Raw genomic sequence first — 18,296 nt, forward strand, 5'->3', positions numbered from 1 at the left:
ACGTGTTAATAAGTTGTCTGTTCAACATCGACTAGAAAGCTATGTTAATATTGTCAGCAGCAAATAGGATAAAGGCATCGTCAGGAGTCATTCTGTGAAGGTATGTTTGTAGTACAGGGTGTTAATAAATATCAGGGATTTTTCATTGTAACCACTGTCTCCATGAAAGTAACTTGGAATGTTTGTAACCATACCTAAATATTTTTCAAACACACGAGCTCAAGGTATTTATAGATCCCACGCTTTCAAAACCTCGTTATTCGAATGTCTAATCTTTAATAAAAATAAAATTTGAATAGAATATACTACCGTTACTTTTTGGTCGAAAGACTCTGTAATCTAAATTACTCTGGTCCCCTATGCCATCTCTATAAACTATTATCTACATTTCTAGCTGAACACGAAGTACCTTGAACTCTTATGTGCACCGTGTCACCCGTAAATAACACTCGACCATCCCGTTTAAATCTCCAGACTATGTAAAAACAAATCAAACGTGATTAAAAGCAGAAAAATTGCCGGTTGCTTACTGATCCTTTAACAGTATCCCAATTCTTTCCCTGCCTGAAATTAATCGCGACAGCAGCTTGCCCTGATATCTATCAACATCCCTGTATACACGTGCACAATCATTTCCACGCTACAGCGAGGAATTCGCCCCGCGAACGTGCGCGGGAAGGCTCCCTTTCTCTCATCTAGAAGCTAGGGTGTCTATCATGTGGTTGCGCCGATACTTGCCCCTCGTGCCCCTTGTAAAGGAAAAGGCACTTGTGTGTCAGTGGCCGGACGTCATTGTTTTATTCTCTCTTTTCTTTTGCTTTATCTTTTGTCTTTTCACCCGAATGATGGATAATTTAGAGATTAGAGATTGGAGACTTACTTCCCGCAAATCTTGCAGGGGTAGTGAAGTGGGGTGGGCACGGGTAGTTGTTGCTCAGAACTAGTGTGAGTTTGTGAGTTGGTGTTGACTGTGGCGTGGCCGGTATTGCCGGTTTGGGCGGTTTGGGTGCTTCCGGCCATCGTTACTGTTACACTTCCGCTAAAGCTCTGACAACACAAAGAAACACAAAGCGAAAATAAACAACACAAACAAACAACAACGACGACTGGACAGATAAGTAGAACGCCAGTGGTACATCCACGCATACAACGCACAACTCGCGCGCACGCGCGCAATCGGTTGTCGGTGGTAGGAAGCGTGAAGAGACGACAGGTCAACAACAAATCACATGCGACACTTAAACGTTCTCACACGTATGTACGCATGTAAAGTGGTCTCCATAGGCGCTGCACGCGCACTACGCTCGAAAAGTCTGGGATCATTCGCGCTGGTGCCCGTTAGACTGTCATTCACGATCACAGGGGCAGGGCGTAATCTTCGCCGGGAATCGAGTCGACTCCCGTAGGAACATCTTATTAAACGTTCATTTTAATGATAATTCCGCGAAAGTTCGAGGATCCTGGTCACGAGTGAATTGCAATTATTCGATGAACGTTACCGTTCCATCGTAGCGATCTTATTAAAGTTTTGGCGAGTGATCTTGGCTGCAGCTTCCATACGGGAGGAATCGAACATTTTCAGTCGTAAAGGAGCAGCGTTAAAGTTAAGAGATCAGATAATCATGGCTAACTTAGGCACACGGATGGTTCCCAGACTTTTGAGGGGTAGTGCTCGCCGAGTACGAATCCCATTGTTTCTATACGGAATATCTCGATGTTATTTATCCAAGTTCATTGGTGGTTTGGGAGTATTCTATGTACAGTGTGCTTCAAAGGCTTCGTACTCGGTGTTGATTGACAAGTAGTTAGAACATATGCACGGCGGAAAGTACAGTTGAGTGGTCTCGATAATCTAGGCGGTAACACTTAACCATCGATCTAGATATGCTTCTTTTTTTTTTTTAAAGATATTCAACGTGTTACATCGATGTAGTCCTAATCGTGAAAGCGGTGACAGTAAGTAGTTAGGTTCAGCGGCTAAGAAACTTGTTATACTGTCCCCTGATAGTAAAACTGGAGTTATCGTTATCGTTTAGAGGAACTCTTTGCGTTCTGTATAAGTAAAGCATGTAGGTATATAAAAAGTAGAAGTAGAGGGTGTTACGAGTAGCAGTACTCACATCAGGGCAGTCGTAAGCGAATAATCTCAGCTCTCCCTCGCTGGTGGTCAGAGTAGCCGAGTTTTCCCTCTCGTTCGTCTGTAACTGAGCAAGGAATGAAACGTGAAAGCCCACGCGTGTATTTCACGCGCACGTCTGGGACAATGATCTACCACGACACGCTGCTGTTAAGAATAAAAATGAAGCTAAATATTTGTAGTGATGGCCGCTTAATTTGCAAATATCGTGGTCTTTCGTGGGAAGCTAGTAAATTTCTACTTCTTAGGAAGAATTCTGAAATTTCCAAATACTGTAATTCGAGAAACTGTGATCTGGTTTGATACCTAGGTGTGGATAAGTTTCTCGATTGAAATTAATTTTTTTTAGTATTTGCACTGCTCTTTAATAGGTCTACTACATTTACGATCCTCTAATATCTCTTGAAGCATCAATACCGTTTCTATCTCAAGCATTACTGGTACCTCTAACATTTTTATTATAATTTCTATCTTTAGTATCACTGTGTCTACTAAGTAGTATTACTTAAATCTCAGTGATAATGATCTGTTGAACTCACCAGAGTACGATGGAGGATCGACTTGTCTTCGTTGAAGTCCATCTCCGTCACGGACGCGATTGCGTCGCGGAGCTCCCTGGTGTCCTTGCAATCTTTGCTCTCTGTCTTGATCTTTGGTTTTCCATGGCGAACTCGCAGTCTCTTGTACTCGTCCGGGCAGAGCCTCTTCCAGAGGTAATAGAATTGCACGCACTGTTTCGCGGACTTGCCACCCACGTCTCGCGAGATCGCGGAGAAGTCCTTGTTGTACTTCAGGAGGCCTTGGTAGAACGCGTCCATCTCCTGCGACGTCCATCGATCCGATTCCTGGCACTCGTAGCTGAGCAACGGATGTTCTGCTGGCAATATGGGCGTTGGTCTCATCAGCTTCAGCATCGCCTCCTGCAAACGAATGGAATTCGAACTACAGATAAGCCGTAATGCCATGTCTATGGGATACACGATAGACTTTTAAGAATTTAAAAAAAAAAACGGAGTTAAAGTAAACCTCCCAGAAGATTACAAGATCGAAACTTAGTGAGATCGAACTAGTTTCTCATGAATGAAAATTGCAATGTAGTAGATACTGGGAATGAAGCAATTAGAAGACTCGTACGTGAATATTTCCTCTACACATGTGCAGCAGATGAAGCGCGTACTCCTTGTTCCTTCCTCCACCTGGCACGGCAGCGCAGCACGCGAATTGCAAATACATCTCGACTGCAAAACAAGCATTTTCCCCTTTCAAGTATACATAAACGTAACACGATAATTCTCGCATCGAAACGCGATTGCTGCATAAAGGAACACTCACGTTCATTATCGGTCAGCACATTATTTATACCAGGATCCCAGAGCAGATGATCGGCCTCCGGTTGCCCCTTTCCTCTGTCTCCATCACTGCCCACTGGTGGTATCGTGGCCTGGTACCTCGTCCCGATGTTAATCCTAGGCGGTGGTCCATCGTTTCCTTGAGAGTCGTCCGAGCTGAAGTCGGAGTCCCTCTCGTACTGATGAAGCCTGGCGTATAACCCAGGACCAGGGCGCGATGGGTCCAGAATCGGCGGCGGTGTGTAGCTGCTGTCCCAGTGTCGGTCGCAAGCCTTCCTCAGCCTGGACGGATACGAGTGTGTCGCGTTGGCATAGAGACTACCATCCATCCGCGGCCTTTTCCTACAGTGCCGCACAGGGCTGCCGGTGGGTATGCTGCTCGGATTGAGGAACACATCGTCGTCCAACAGCTCCTCCTTGATCTGCTCCACCGGTATCGGCAAGCAGCCAGTAGCCACCTTCTGTCTCAGGCTGTTGTTTTTAGCCACGTTTGTCTGTATGAGAAACTTGGCAGGGTTCACCACCTGCTGCTGGTTGAACTGGCCAGCGTTGTACTGATGGTTGGTTTGCACGTTTAGGCCGAGGTTGACGGTGACGGGCTCCACCTTGGGCGTCGCCAGGCGCACCTCCTTCTTGAAGGTGAGCGCCGGGCTCAGGGAGCCGGTCTGAACGAGCACGTTCGTCTTCTGCAGGCCCGCGGTCTGTATCAGCTTGAACTCACCGTTATTGTCTACCACGATGCCGGCCAGGCTGCCGTTCCCGAGGCCGAAGTCCACCAGGTTCTGGCTGGCGATGAACTTGTACGATTGGAACTCGAAGCGTCGCCGGCCAGCGGTGGTGAAGTCCTTCGGCGTCGACGAGAGCAACGGGTCCTCCGAGTTGGGCATCATCTGGCTCTGGAGGGCGTGGTGCGGCGACACGGGAAAGTTCGTCCCGGTGAATGAGACCGGCCCCGGAGACGAGACGGAGGACGGCGGCAACGAGGACAGCGGCGACGGTGCCGGTGTCGCCGACAATGGGCTTGGCAGTGGCGAGTGAGGGTTGGGTGAACCGGACCCGTACAGGTCCGCGTCCGCATCGGATTCGCCTGGCAATACCTCGCTGAGAGCCTCTTCGACGGCCGCCGCGGAGGACATGGTGGTTGTGTAGAAGGCCGCTGAGAGCGGCGACGACACCTGCCTCACGCCCTCTGGGTCCTCCTGAGGGCTGAGCAGAGGAAGGCTGCCGGTCAGCAGGCCCTCCTGGCTAGCGGGCGGCGTCGGGTACGTGAAGCTTGGACTGTCGTGTCTGGTCAAGGGTGACGGCAACGGAGACTGGGTGGGCAAGGTGTGCGGACTTTCCGTGTACTGGGCACCGTACGTGCTGAATTCGGCCAGCGAGTCGGGCAACGGGGAGTTGACCAACGCCTGAAGGTCCGGGTTCACGGTGTGCTGCGACGAGTATCGATCCTCCAGAGCGATGTCCTGCAGCTGCTCGCTGGTCTGCTCCTGAAGCAGGCTCGCTGTCTGAAACTGAATGGTGCGGGTGCTTCGTTACTTGGCCTGCAGCCTGTAACCTGATTTAAGTTTCCTACAAGCGAGTACCTTGCGTATGTCACGAACAATGTCTGTATCTCTTACGTTCCCCTGCATCCGTGATAAACTAACTAACTTGGAACCCAATACCATCCATCAAAAATTGCATTCGCGGAAGGTATTGGATGGATTTCCCACGAAAGTTTCGCGGAGAGGGATGGGGGGGGGGGGTACACGACAGGGCGGAATCTCTGGTATCTTTAGATCAGACATTAACGAGGCTACTCGACGACGAGAGGCTCGAGAGGGGTGGAAGAGACCCGGCGAATAGGTGGAGGAAGAGCCGGGATCCGGGTGCTTTTCAAATGGCACAAAGCGGCATTGCAAGCATCGTTGATGCAGTCGGTGCCAACTACTTAGATAATTCGTCTTATTAAATTCTGCGTGGAGGGCTGGCCCGGCAGCCATGGCGTAATTGAAACTAAAGCGTTTTCAGGGCGCTCGATGTGGAAGGAATAATGAGACGCCGGGGCTAATTAGACCGTCAAAGGATCCGGAGATATTGTGTCTTAACGTGACCGTCGAAAATGCAAATGCCTTCTCCTTTTTAGCGTGACTCCTTCCCTCGCCCACCTTCCACAGCCCCACTTTGCCGCCCTCGTGTCTGCTCGTAAAGTTGTAAATTAGCAGTTCGTGTGGATGAGCACCGGTGAAAAGAAACAAAGGAGGGTTCACCCAGATTTGCGGTCGTTTTAGAATTTAGGGCGACGCGGCTTCAAACTGACGATATTGTTAACCAGCAGGGGAAAAATTCCCGAGTGTGAATCCTTGGGCTATGAATGGTGAACGTTATGGTTCCTGTGTTATAAGTATTTTTGAGTTTTTCAATGCATCGTTTTAGAGGACGTTCACTGTCTAAATTCGTGCATAGTAGAGTCAGCAACTGGAAGATTCGCTCACCACAAGAATCAGCAGGTTACTGACTCGACGGACAACACCGGGAGCACAAGGTACAAGCTGAGGGTGAAGTAACGATTTCTAACCTGAAGGGAGTCCAATTGAGTGGCGTGAAGCAGGACACTGTCGGGAACCGCGGTGACCTGCTGGAACACTTCATCCTGAAGGCTCGGGCTGAAGTATCCACCATCTTCGGAGTATCCTGTCATCGAGAAGCTGTCTGTGACTGTTGGCTGAGCTTGAGGCTGATTGTTTTGCTGCTGTTGTTGCTGTTGTTGATTGGTCGCCGATTGCACGGACGTTTGGTACGTCAGGTGCAATCTCTGCCCGGGATCGGAAGTCGTTCTCTTCACAGCCATTTTAGTGGTGCCCTGGAAATTGTTCGTCGAATTTCATGCAGGGAGGGTTTTGTTATTCCTTTCCAAATTTACTTTATACTTTTATTTCCCTATTAATTTAATTAAATTTCTCTCCACGCTACAAGCCAGCGATCATACAATCGGGTAAAACAAACGGACGGATCGCGAGAGCGTGGAGATTTGTACTTTGAACAGAGGATTTCACATATCCTCCAATATCGTTAAAAGGGAAATAAAGGGTGCAGGAATTTACCTTCAAAATCATCTCGGCCAGCGCCTGCGCCTGTGCCTGTGTCTGCGCTTCCTGCAGCTGTTTCTGCACGGTCGCGTGGCCGCCAACGGTGACGTTCGGCTGCCGGAAGTGCTCGCCATCGGAAAGCCTGCGTACCTTCTCCGCGGAGGCCAGTGGCGGCGGTGCTGGTACCGCGAAACTCGTCTTCCCGATTATCTGAGACGCACCGTCGGTTTGGGTGGGGAAGATTGTTGTCGCGTTTGTGCGTGGCTGTTGATTCGTGCTCGTGTCCGCTGCTGAAATACAATCACATCCATTTGAATGCCGACATTCTTCCGCTTCCCCAGGCACATCCCTTATCACACAAACTCCCACCAACTACATCGACGATTTCTACACACGTCTCTCGTCAAATTAAATGGAGGACCGAAAAAGGGAAGTAACAACCAAATCTCCTAGAATTAAAACATCCGCTGAAGTGCAAATATTAGTCTTCCCGAGCGGAGTTAATTCGGTAAGTCTGGCCGGCGCGATTGATTAAACCCTGGCGCCCCTTCGTCATCATTAAACAATATTCCAATAAATTTCAACCGGCGCCGGACTGTTTGCTTTATCCTCGCGGTTTAATTTCCCGGGATCGCGCGAGAGCGAGTCTCGCCTCGTCGATAAATCGCGCGATTGCGGCCGCGTGGCTTCTCCGGGCGGAGCGTTCTCCTCGTGATCAATAAGTGAACACGGTATGTCGTTTAAGTAGAGTATTCTGACAGATACGATTGAATTGGCCGCGCGATGCGGACAACGAGAGGAATAAAAGGATCCTCCGCTGTCCACTTTCGCTTAACATTCGTCCCTCTGTGAAGAGGGTGACGCGACTCGTTGCCCGTTTTTAATCGTGCCTCGTACTCGCTGCTCCTCCTCCCTCTTAGTCCCTTTCCACGGGACTAATTGAAGGGAAGAGGCATCCAGGGACGCGGGAGGGGTAAATGAAGTAATGCGATTCGTTCTTGCTGGCTGGTTCCAGTCGTACGTATTGGCCTCTATTAGGACGTTAATACGAATTAATCGCATTGCTAGTTAAGTGAACGTACTTTCCCAGAGCGTTCCAGTTTATGGGGAATAAATTATGACGATTGCAAGCTTCTTAGCGAGCCACGGTTCCCTCGCTCGTTTGTGCGGCCCTTAATCCGCCCTTTCAGGGTCGTATGAGTCGCGATGGGAATAATTTTCGAACCGAGGCAAATGGGCTTTAATCGTGCCGCTGGTAGCAGGGAAATGCGTCGTAATTATTCGAGGAACATCGTTCCCGACGAACGCGTTTTTGCAATGACTTTACGAGGATACGGGAATACGAGGGATCGAGGGTGGAGCGCTTGGAAAGACGAAGGGAATCACTTTCATACCACACGTGCAATTTATGGGAATTATCGTACATTTTGCGGATGTGGCGCAACATTTTGCTGCTACACTTTGTGCGCGCAAGGGGAACGTGTTTTCTTTCGAATAACAAGGTTATTTTGATGATATGCTGGATGGAAATTCTGAGAGTAAAGAATGTAGCAGATGGGGCAGGATTTTCTACTTTGTGCAACCTATTTAGTGCCTCGACGAGTTAGGATATGCTGGAAACCTCTCTATGAAGAGGTAAAGGTAGTAGAACACGACAGTATGTGGTCAGACAAGATACAAAAGTGCACGAATTAATAGACATAATGTACAGTTAAATTAGAGGTTTTCAGCGAAATTAAACTATATGTATGAAAGCACTATTTCTGTGCATGTATGTTCTCCCAGTCAGTAGAACGAGGCCGTGCATAGTCAGACAAGAAAAATTCAGTAACCAAACTGCGGATAAAACAATGTGGAATATATAGATTCACTAAATCCTCGTCAATACCACATTCTTCCGACAGAAATAAAGTTTTCTGCGTGGGTGAAAACAAATTCCCTCGCATGAAACTGAATGATCAGTAGAATGTGCCAGTAAGTAGCCAGCCACGGTATCACCAGAAACATACGAATCCCATTTCTTCCCATAAATTCCCAGTCATGCTTCGAGTAAACTAAATCTAAAACTCTTCCCCTGGAAAATTGCACTGTTTTAATATCAGACTAAAAATCAGTAGAACGTATCAATAAATAGTCGCACAAAAGGGAATCACAGTATCGTAGCATAACAACTCAACCCATCGCAATATCTTCATTGCCACACGTGTACCTCGAACTTATCCCCCGATTATTTAACCATTCTTATTAAAATTAATCCCGTGGCAAAAGTTTTTGTAGCCTCATCGCTACACAGTTCCGCGGCAAGTTCTGTATCCCGCGGAATATCAAACGAAACAAGAGGATAGTTTCATCAATGTTTCCGTTGACGCTCGAGATGGACGTTTAGTGGCATCCGCGAAGACACGGTATTGGCCGCTGAAGAATATATATCGAGGCGCGAACGATCGTTCACGACGCCACCGGAACCCGACAGATATAAATGCTGGCATATCCTGGCTGGTGCACAGACCGCAAGAAGGAAATGGGATCCGCGGAGCGTGCAGCTGTGTATCGTGGCCGAGACTTTTCTACGACGATTTCATGAATATCTGGCCTTCGTTCTGGCCTCGAGCCCGCGTGCCAACCTACTTCCTCCCTTTTTTACTCCCCCCCTGCGTTCTATCACAACCGATCGTCGCTTTTTACTCATTGCCAGTCGCTGTTCAGTATTACGTCGCGAGGATAATACGTGCATCAACCAGGCAGAAATTGAATTGAAATCGCTTTGAGCGCTTTTATTCAGAATAACAACGATTTGATGTTAATGGTAGAATGATGTTTGGAGAAACGGGTCGAGTTCCTGTTATTTCGAAATAGAAAAGGGTAGAATGAAAATTTACCAAATCTGTTTCCACCGTGGCTGAACTTCATTCTCCTTCAACCGCCTTAATAATTTTTCATTCGACCATCGAGAACAGGTATTTGAATTTAGCATAAATGTCAGACTACGTGATTAATGAATCAATACACGGCCATTAACTCGACGGAATTCAAGCAGTATGTCTAGATACCCTGTTGAATTTTTCATTCGCCAGCACTTTCGTGCATAACTTTATGCAGACCGCAAATCCATTTGATGGCTGCGAATTTGTACGGTCACGTAACAACGTAAATCCGCGCGGGCGAAACCGCCGAGGGATTTTTGTAAATTGCCGATCATTGATCGCGGTGTAGCAGATTGTTCCCGACCAATTCGACACGAATCTGTGTCTCGATTGTTGTTTCCACTTCCCGTGGAAAACGCTTGTAATTATTGGCACGTTACGGCGAGATGGCCTCATCCCCGTAAGAAAAGTGGCGAGGAATTTATCGATCGTTTCATTCGATAAATAAATATTGCAGATATGACAGGGCTATCGTTATCTTCGCAATCATAAAACGTCGAAGGAATGATCGTAATTGTGAAAGAACTGTGTGCGAATTAAATCAGTGACTCAGTAGATCCTGATTGAACGGTAATCGCGAATGTTAATACGAATAATAATTATAAGCCACGGCAACAATGGAAAAGCCTGCGTAAAGTTTCATTTCATTCATTATTAATGGTAGCGAATAAACGATTGATTCGTCGATGTAATTCAAATTACTTTCCTTTGGAACATTGTCCACGCTCGGTGCGATTCAAATTCTCCTATATAGACGACGGGTTGAAAGCGCTAAATTTCCCGTATTTTATTAGCAGCCACACGCGGCACAGTTCGAACGGCGCTTTAAATTATTTTTACGGCGCACATCCTTTACCCATTTGCCAAACTTTTCGCCGGGATCAGCAGATAACCGCGATATTTTACCCAGCCCCTCCATAACCATCGTCGTCATCTTATCGTACTTTTCGCGGAATTGCACCGATGCACCCGACATCGATTTATGCGTCGTCAGCGATGGCACCTACTCCGCGACGGTGCGCGGTAAATTCCCCGCGAATCCCCGATTTTTCTCCGAGAATTATCGCCGTCCACGTTACTTCCCAAATTACGAACCGTTCGAAACGATTTACAGCCGTCCCGTGAATATTTCACAAGGTAAATAATTTAATGACAGTGAATCGGTATTACACCCCGACACTTCGGGTGGGCCGTTCAGAATTGCAGTCGCGATTATTATAGATTTCGAAACGTTACTTTTTAAGCGCGCCATTAAAATTTGTAAACGTTATATTTCGCGGCCTCGTTATCACTTATTCATTTACAATCAATTTATCAACCTATGAATGTTTCATTCGACGGATGTGCAGCCCCGCTAAATATTCAATGAATATTTATGTCGTGTCCACTGTCAAAGCTTTCCCAATTAACATGGAAAAGCGCCATACAGCGGACGCGTACGATATTTTTACGAAACACGACAGTTTCTTCCCTTAAACCACTGTTCTGTCGAATATATAAGAGGATGCTTAGAATGCGAACGGAGAATCTGTTTATCGTTTCTTTTCTCTAGCTACAACCTAGCTAGAGAAATCATATTGCAAAATAGAGCACTGACGGTTCATCGAGATCGCAATATTGTACGTTAAGGGGAGGTTCCAGTCTGGAGCCTATAAAAATAGGTAACCTTTAGGAATTAATTACAGCAGGTCTACCACAGATAATTTAATGAGACTTTTTGCATTGTATTAAAAATGTCATAAGCTATATAAATATATTTTTTCTGTTACTAATCATTACAAATAGCACTGAGGATTCGTTGAAGTAAAAAATCTTGAAACGTTTCTTAATACGTTGAACATTCGAAAAATACGATTAATAAAAAAAAACGATTTTTAATCCGGGACCTCCCCTTAAAACATTAAAAAAAAAACCCAAACCTCCCAGCTCTTACGTTCACTCGGGAGCCAGAGACGATCGCCCGCCAATGGGGGCAGAAAGAACGAAGAAAGGGGTGGCGAAGTCGCCCAGGTCGCGGGCGTTAATTCCAGCAGATTAATTTCAATATGGAAGACCAGGGGGGTGGGGAGGCTTTCCGCAAAAGAATCCCCCGAGCGAAAGGAGCAATAGTTTCGTATCCCGCTGCTCTTGGCAGCGACCAGGCGGCGAAATAGCGCATAAATCGCTAACGACGCGCACTTTGTTACAAAAGCACGGCTCCCGGTCGTCCTTCCCGCCTACCCCGCCCTTCGACCCACCCCCCACAGTCCCACCCTGCCCGGCACCCTGCTACCGCGACTTGATTTATCGCCCGAACGTGGACAATGCGAGAAATATTCTGGCGTGCACGCTTCGTAAATCACGATCCCGTTCGGCAGCCCATAGACCGAGCGGAGGAGAGCGATTCCTCGCTCCGACGGCGCGAGAGGGGCGGCGGAGTATCGCGCGAGAGCTTCTGGCAAATGTACACGGCTCGCGGGACGGATAGACGGCTAGAGGGAAAGGTGCAACGAAGGGGGCGGAGCGGAGGGACAGGCGGAGATACGGTGGAATTGAGAGATACTGTCGCTGGCCGCATAAATCATCAGAAACGCGTCCCGCGAATTTTGTGTTCTCAGCGTCGCCGATCGGATTAATGCTCCTCCTCCGTGGGAACGGTCCGCGGAGGGAAGATTGGGAGCATTGCGACGGGGATGGCGATTGCTGAGGTCGTAAGTTTCGGTGGCATCGTGTCAGCCACTGTTCTACCTATCTTGGGCGTTTATTCGCGCTTGGTCTGTCGCCTCAGTCGTGTTTGCTCACCCACGATCGCCTTATTCCGACGGAATTGGCTGGGTTTGATGGAGGCTCGTGTAGGTGGCGCGTGCAGTAAAGAATTCTAGGATTCCTGGGATTCATTTTTTCCTTTCAGTTGCGTTTGCGTGGCGCAGTTACTGTAGCTGAGGTATTTCCATTCACAGAATTGGTTAATTCGTGTTCCTACCCTTTTTCCCTAATTCAGTTAGCCGCTCGATGTTATTCGGGATGAAATTTCACGCTGATCCAATTTGCCGCGCTCAAAGCCTCAAGCATTCGCGAACTAACGCGGAGCAGTAGTTCTGGGACAGGTAACCGGTGCCACGCGGGCTCTGCGTAAGCAGATGTCACGTCTGACTCCCCGAATACGTCTGAGGTAAAGTTAATGTAACACGACAGTTAATATAACTCGGTCTGCTCCTTATGATTATAGTTTGCAAAATGCACAGGGGAAGAGGACGGATACTAGGGGTGGAGAGATAGCCGAATCGAGGCTACATAAATCACTGAGATTGTATTCGTATTCTGCTGCTAGACGAATTCTTGCATTAGGTAGCTGTATATCAACGTCATTATTCACCGTCTGATAGGAGTATACGAATCAGACACAAGGAAAATCGTTTCGAGCTTTGGGGGACTTTGAATTTTCGCGGAATTTTCTAACATCTGATTCAGTCTAATATATCTGTTAGTCCTAGAAGATTGCTGTTTATATCTTTCCAAAATATACAGGACTGGAAATATATATTGCATCACTCGATTAAACACGTTATCAAACTTATACCTCTCTTATTATTATGACTAGGAAAATATTATTGCAACATTTATTTATCGAAAAATTATGTAGCTCATTATCTTAGCCAGAATAAGTTGTACACGAATTGCTTTATCAAGCATGTGGCTGCGTAAATTTTAGAGTTGTGTAATGCACGTTTCCAGTACTGTATATGTATTTTTGTTTATAAAACATTAGGAATGTGTCGCGATGTTCTTTATATATTTGTGGTTAGATCATCATACGCTCTAGATACGTGGTTCAGGGGGCTTGCGAAATTATTTCGCACCGTTAGATATGCGGTATTCGTTAATGAGACTTACCAGTCGTCCTCTTTTGTATGATTTTCTCCTCGATCAGCGCTCTCACGCTGACAGATGCGGTTTGCAAGGGTGGGCCGACGACCTCTTTCTTCTCGCTTTTCTTATTCTCAGCATCCTGAAACAAGGGAAGTGGGACGTGTTAAAAGAAATACTAAATACTCCTAGATATCCACCTACAGATTAGCAATTTTTAAATTCCCATTTCACTAATATTGAATTACAAATTCCTCGGTAGACTCTTCGATAACTTACTATTCATCCAACTCGTAAACTCTTAAATAGGGTGGATGCACTTCTTAAAAAATATAATATTTTTCCGTGTAAGCAATAAATGTAACCTTATATTTCTGGTGGTATACTAACCAAAATATTTATGATGTGAAATTCAGTGCAATGGCCACAAAAGGTACATCTACCCTATATTACATTTAACCAGTCTTACATCACTTAACTCCGAGCACTCCAATTCAAATGAAAATATTAAAATATTAATATCTGTATCTAAATATTACACAGAATCTCCACTAAAAAACAGCACGATGAAATGTTTTCATATTTTCAAGCCTGGAATAAACCTAATGAACCATATCGAGTTTCCCTCAGCTAAGCATTTCTGATTGCACTATTGTCCCACAATATTCAAATTACGCGAACCGCAAAATCAACGAATCGCAGAAGATACTAGGAGGTTACAGCCTCTAGCATCCGTTTTGTTGGTCGGGAATAGATCTGACGTTGGACAGACTTCGATCAGACCTGGCACAGATTAGTGGCCCCACAGAAACGAAGGGTTAACAGTCCCAGGCCTTGGACGCCACGGTAATTAGCATACGAATCCGAGGAGCATATATCTTCGTCCCCTTTCGCGGATCCCCTTCGAGGAACCATGCATCACAGGTTCCGCGATACGTCCGTCCGACGTCGTCATCTTGATCAAACCTTAATGGCGAGAGCACGGCCCCTCCCGGTAATCGCTGATCGTCATCGTGCTCCTCAATTTCCTAGCCGCTACTTCGATATGTAGCCGTGCGTCTCTGCCACCCCCTGTGCGCCTGTATATACGGGGTGTACCGTGGGGTGAGCTAGACTATCTCATCCAGCACGTCTGACAGGTGATTCTGAACCAGAATAGTCCTAGACGGTGATGTAAAGTAGTGCTCGATACAATTCAGTCTGCTTCTTCGAGTAGTTTATTCCCACGACGTCTATGAGTCACAGTGGAGGCTACGAAAATATTATGCTCGAGCAAATCTGCAGTTTGTAGTCCCTCGTCACACCGCGTTCCGTAACGCGAGCTGGATTTTTGCGGCCAACCCGTTCCTTCTCATCATCCTCCACTTCGCGGAGTTCATTTACGTTCTCTTTGTGGAGGACGCTCCGTTTGCCCGCAACGATATTAACGCTAGCTGTAATATTCATTACCGAGCAGGTGGCCTGGTATAATGGGCAAACACTTGGCTGGCGATGGGCTGACACATCGAATCACTTCGAATGTCATTTGAACCTCGACTAATTGGGGGCTGAAAATTTTTATAGGTGCTGAGGACTCCAACCTCTGTTTCTCTTTCCACACGTTGGACTAATTGGCAGTGCAATTCAGAAGAAGAGGATTATTGGTTCTTCCAAGACTAATCAAGAATTTTAAAATAACTTGATATAGGTATGAATAATATTCAAAGCGATTTTAATCAGGAGAACGATCGAAATGATTAGAAATTTTGAAATGGCGCGAGCAGGACGATTCTCATAGCGAGCAGGACGATCTCGACGCGATACGACCTATGGAAGGTGCTACGAAAAGTTTGTCGAGTTTACCTCGCTGGACACCCTGTATATCGCCTCTCACGAAATTGAACTCTGTCTTTGACGTGGCGTACCGCGCTCGCTTCATGAATATTGATCGGCGGCCGTTAATGCGCGAAATTGATTGCGGAACGCTCGCCAGCTCCGCGACTCATCAATTCGATCCGTGTCGATTCCAGCCTCGAACCAGAGCGAGTTCCCCCGCGCCGTATAATGCACGACCAACTTTTCCCCCCCTCGATTTTAATTGGAAGTTTCGTTCCTCCCCCTACAAGTGTTCCTAGTCCCTTTTTTTCAAAATTTTCTTCCCTTTTTTCTTCGTCTCCTTTTTTTATTTATCATTCTGCCGCTTCGACGCGCTCATCGATTGCCCGCCGGCAAAATGACGACAGGCCAATCAGAAGATCGCCGCACTACAGCGAAATTCATAGGGAGCAGTGCGTGAATGATCGTTCGTTTCGCAAAGCGACAGAGCGTAACTTTGAACGACGAATCGATAGCAGACGGATTCCGCTTAGAAGGGATGTTAAGAGGAGCGAAGGCAGAATTAGGAACTTAATTGGTTTAGGAGATTTCTGATTCGATAACAAAGTTTTTGATTGGAAACGTCTATGATTTAATGTAAACACTGTGCACTATCCTAAATCTCGGGGGTTTAAATTAGCGATTCAAGCTTCAGGAGATTCTACAAAGAGGAACAGAGTCAGTTCTGTGTCGCGACTGTACGTTATGCCCATCGTCGATGGCGTATCCTTGGGAAATTATAGAAAAATCAACTGGGAAGGAAGGTGCCCGTAAAATAACCGCGCGCTCTAAAAGTAGAGGAGATACCAAATCACACGTGATAAGATAAATCGTTTTCATTCAATTTCGCGGTGTTTATCTCGGAAATGCAAACGACCCAATTCTATTTATCCGCGGATTAAGCTTTAATCGGCTCCGGCGAGGAGGGGCGGCGAAAGAACGCATCGTTCCAAGCAAAACGAGCGCGTTAAAAATATTCACCCCGGCTGAAATCGGCGGGGCGGGCATTTTTCTATTACTTGAAACGCCGACGAATCCCTTAATCCCCTTCCCGGTGCAATGTCGGCCAACAAAACCTTAAACCTCCCCCGTTCCTCGCAACAATTCCCAGCCAGAGTACGCAGCTGCCAATTCCAACATATTCCTCCGCGGCGAGGTTCATGGTTTCCAACCGACCGAGAATATATTTGCACCGAGTACTCCCCGTTTCCGGGGGAGAAAAAGACACGTTACACTGAACCTCGATTTTCGCACACGAATGGAAGCACATATTAACACTTTGAGTGGCGCAAGGCTCTGAAACATGCCGAGAAAGTTTTCCTCAACTCGCCCCGAGGAAACAACACGGATACACTGGGACACTACTTTCGATGCTTTCCAGAAAATAGGACCGTAGAAAGTGAAAACACGCCGACGCACAGTGGGCCGAATTGAAGGATTTTGTGACATTTTGGTATATCTTTTGCTATATAGAAGACTGGGTAGCTTTACTACTCGGCTTCGTCTGAAATTTAGATTCTGATTTTATAAAAAAAAAATTTTTATTTATTTAATTTTATTGTGAAAATAGTCACATTCATCTGTATTAGCTAGGTACAGGTACTGAGCTGGGACGAACGCATACACTTTCTGTTTTATATATTAAGGGGTTATGCCTACCTGCGAGGTCTGAACAAACATGTATTTCGAGGAGAAACTTGAAGGCTTTTCTAATCAAACCTTTATGCATTCGAAAGTGTAACTATTTGTAGTAAATTTTGCGATGGAAAATATAAATAAATAAAAAAAATATCAGCGATCTCCCGGCAGCGATTTTTTTTCAGCAGTTTGCGGTGACCAGTCTAATTTTTACCTGGTTCAACGGAAATAAAAAATTCGCAGGAATTTAGTTAGCATTTATCTAGTCCTTAATCGTTCATTATCCCGAAAATTAATTTCTTACAAAAAAGGGCGGCTTCTCATAGCAAAAGTATCGATTTTCACCACAGAATCTCATTTTTCATCTGTAAAATAAAAACTACGCAACGGAAATGAAAAAGCCACGATTAAGGACTAGATAATCTAATATACTAACTAAATTTGGTCGAATCTTTTATTTCTGATGAACCAGGTCATTATTTATTTAGATATCGCATTGAAAAAAGAACTCCGAGAACTTTAAAATATATACTATCGAATATACAACCGTTTATTTAAAAAACGTCTTCAAGTTTTAAAAAAAAATCCCGAAAATACTTGTGTTTTCAGACCTTACAGGTAGACATAACCCCTTAAGATATCGGAATGAAATTTGCGCCAAAAAATAGGATAAACTTATCCCTTTCTAATGACGTGTAGGAAATGGTTTTAACATATTTATACAGAGTTACATAATTTTGTGGGCCATCTCTCCCAGAGACGCGAACCGTCTCTCCCAACGACGAGAACCACCTCTCCAAGCACGAGTTTCCTAAAAATATAAACACAGAAACAGCTTTGTCTACGAGCCGACCAACACTATGTCTCTTAGCAACAAGGTCCAGCAGAGAAACCGCTGTGCGGGGATTCCCGCACGAGTCTGGCGATACGCGCAGCTCGCACAACAAGGCCAACGGGAATGGTATCATTGGGAAGGCAGCCGCGAGTGGTGCAGCGGCCGCGACCACGGCCATTTCCCAGTCGTGAACCGCGGACGTTGGGTTCGCGTGTCCCTGAACGGGCGCGGGCACCCGATGCACGCGATCGTGAACAGACATAAAGCGCCCCTGCTCCCGGCATGAATATGAATGTGTACACAGATCAGAATGAATGGACCTGGACGCGGCGGAGCCGCATGAACGGAAGGCTGGACGTGAAACCGGATACGGTGGATGCGCGCGTGCAGGCACGAGGAGGGCGAGCTTTTCCCGCCTGAAAACTCGGTTGCGCTCGAAACGAGGAGCGCCCGGTGAAAACCCCAGCCCCGTAACCGGTTCAGATTCAATCTACATAATGGAGAAAGCTCGAGACAATGTTTGCACGGCGGCTCCTCCGCCCCCGCCGCCGCCCCTCCTCGCGGCAGCCACCCCAATCTTTCCGTCTCCAGCCCGCCGCGGATCGCCAGGGGGATCCGTTCGAACCAAAGAGCTTGTTAATGGGT

General features: G+C 46.5%; 1 protein-coding gene across 11 annotated transcripts in view; it reads right to left on the reverse strand.

Annotated features, from left to right (window-relative positions):
* The window catches only part of LOC143368432 (uncharacterized), a 539,066-nt gene that overhangs the window by 4,258 nt on the left and 516,512 nt on the right, over positions 1 to 18,296 (reverse strand). For 10 of the 11 annotated variants that reach the window (XR_013085235.1, XM_076811154.1, XM_076811153.1 and 7 more), the window contains 8 exons: positions 13,352 to 13,466; positions 6,570 to 6,844; positions 6,044 to 6,328; positions 3,470 to 4,997; positions 3,272 to 3,375; positions 2,677 to 3,057; positions 2,121 to 2,204; positions 881 to 1,047 (listed from right to left, as the gene is read on the reverse strand). Coding sequence is in view for 10 of the 11 variants with exons in the window: in XM_076811154.1 (XP_076667269.1) it covers positions 881 to 1,047; positions 2,121 to 2,204; positions 2,677 to 3,057; positions 3,272 to 3,375; positions 3,470 to 4,997; positions 6,044 to 6,328; positions 6,570 to 6,844; positions 13,352 to 13,466 (2,939 nt within the window). In the remaining variant the exon portion in view is untranslated. The remainder of the gene's footprint in view (positions 1 to 880; positions 1,048 to 2,120; positions 2,205 to 2,676; positions 3,058 to 3,271; positions 3,376 to 3,469; positions 4,998 to 6,043; positions 6,329 to 6,569; positions 6,845 to 13,351; positions 13,467 to 18,296) is intronic. The other variant, XM_076811160.1, reaches the window with a different exon arrangement.

This window comes from Andrena cerasifolii, chromosome 4 (genome assembly GCF_050908995.1).
Source record: "Andrena cerasifolii isolate SP2316 chromosome 4, iyAndCera1_principal, whole genome shotgun sequence".
In the NCBI taxonomy this organism is placed as follows: Eukaryota; Metazoa; Arthropoda; class Insecta; order Hymenoptera; family Andrenidae; genus Andrena; species Andrena cerasifolii.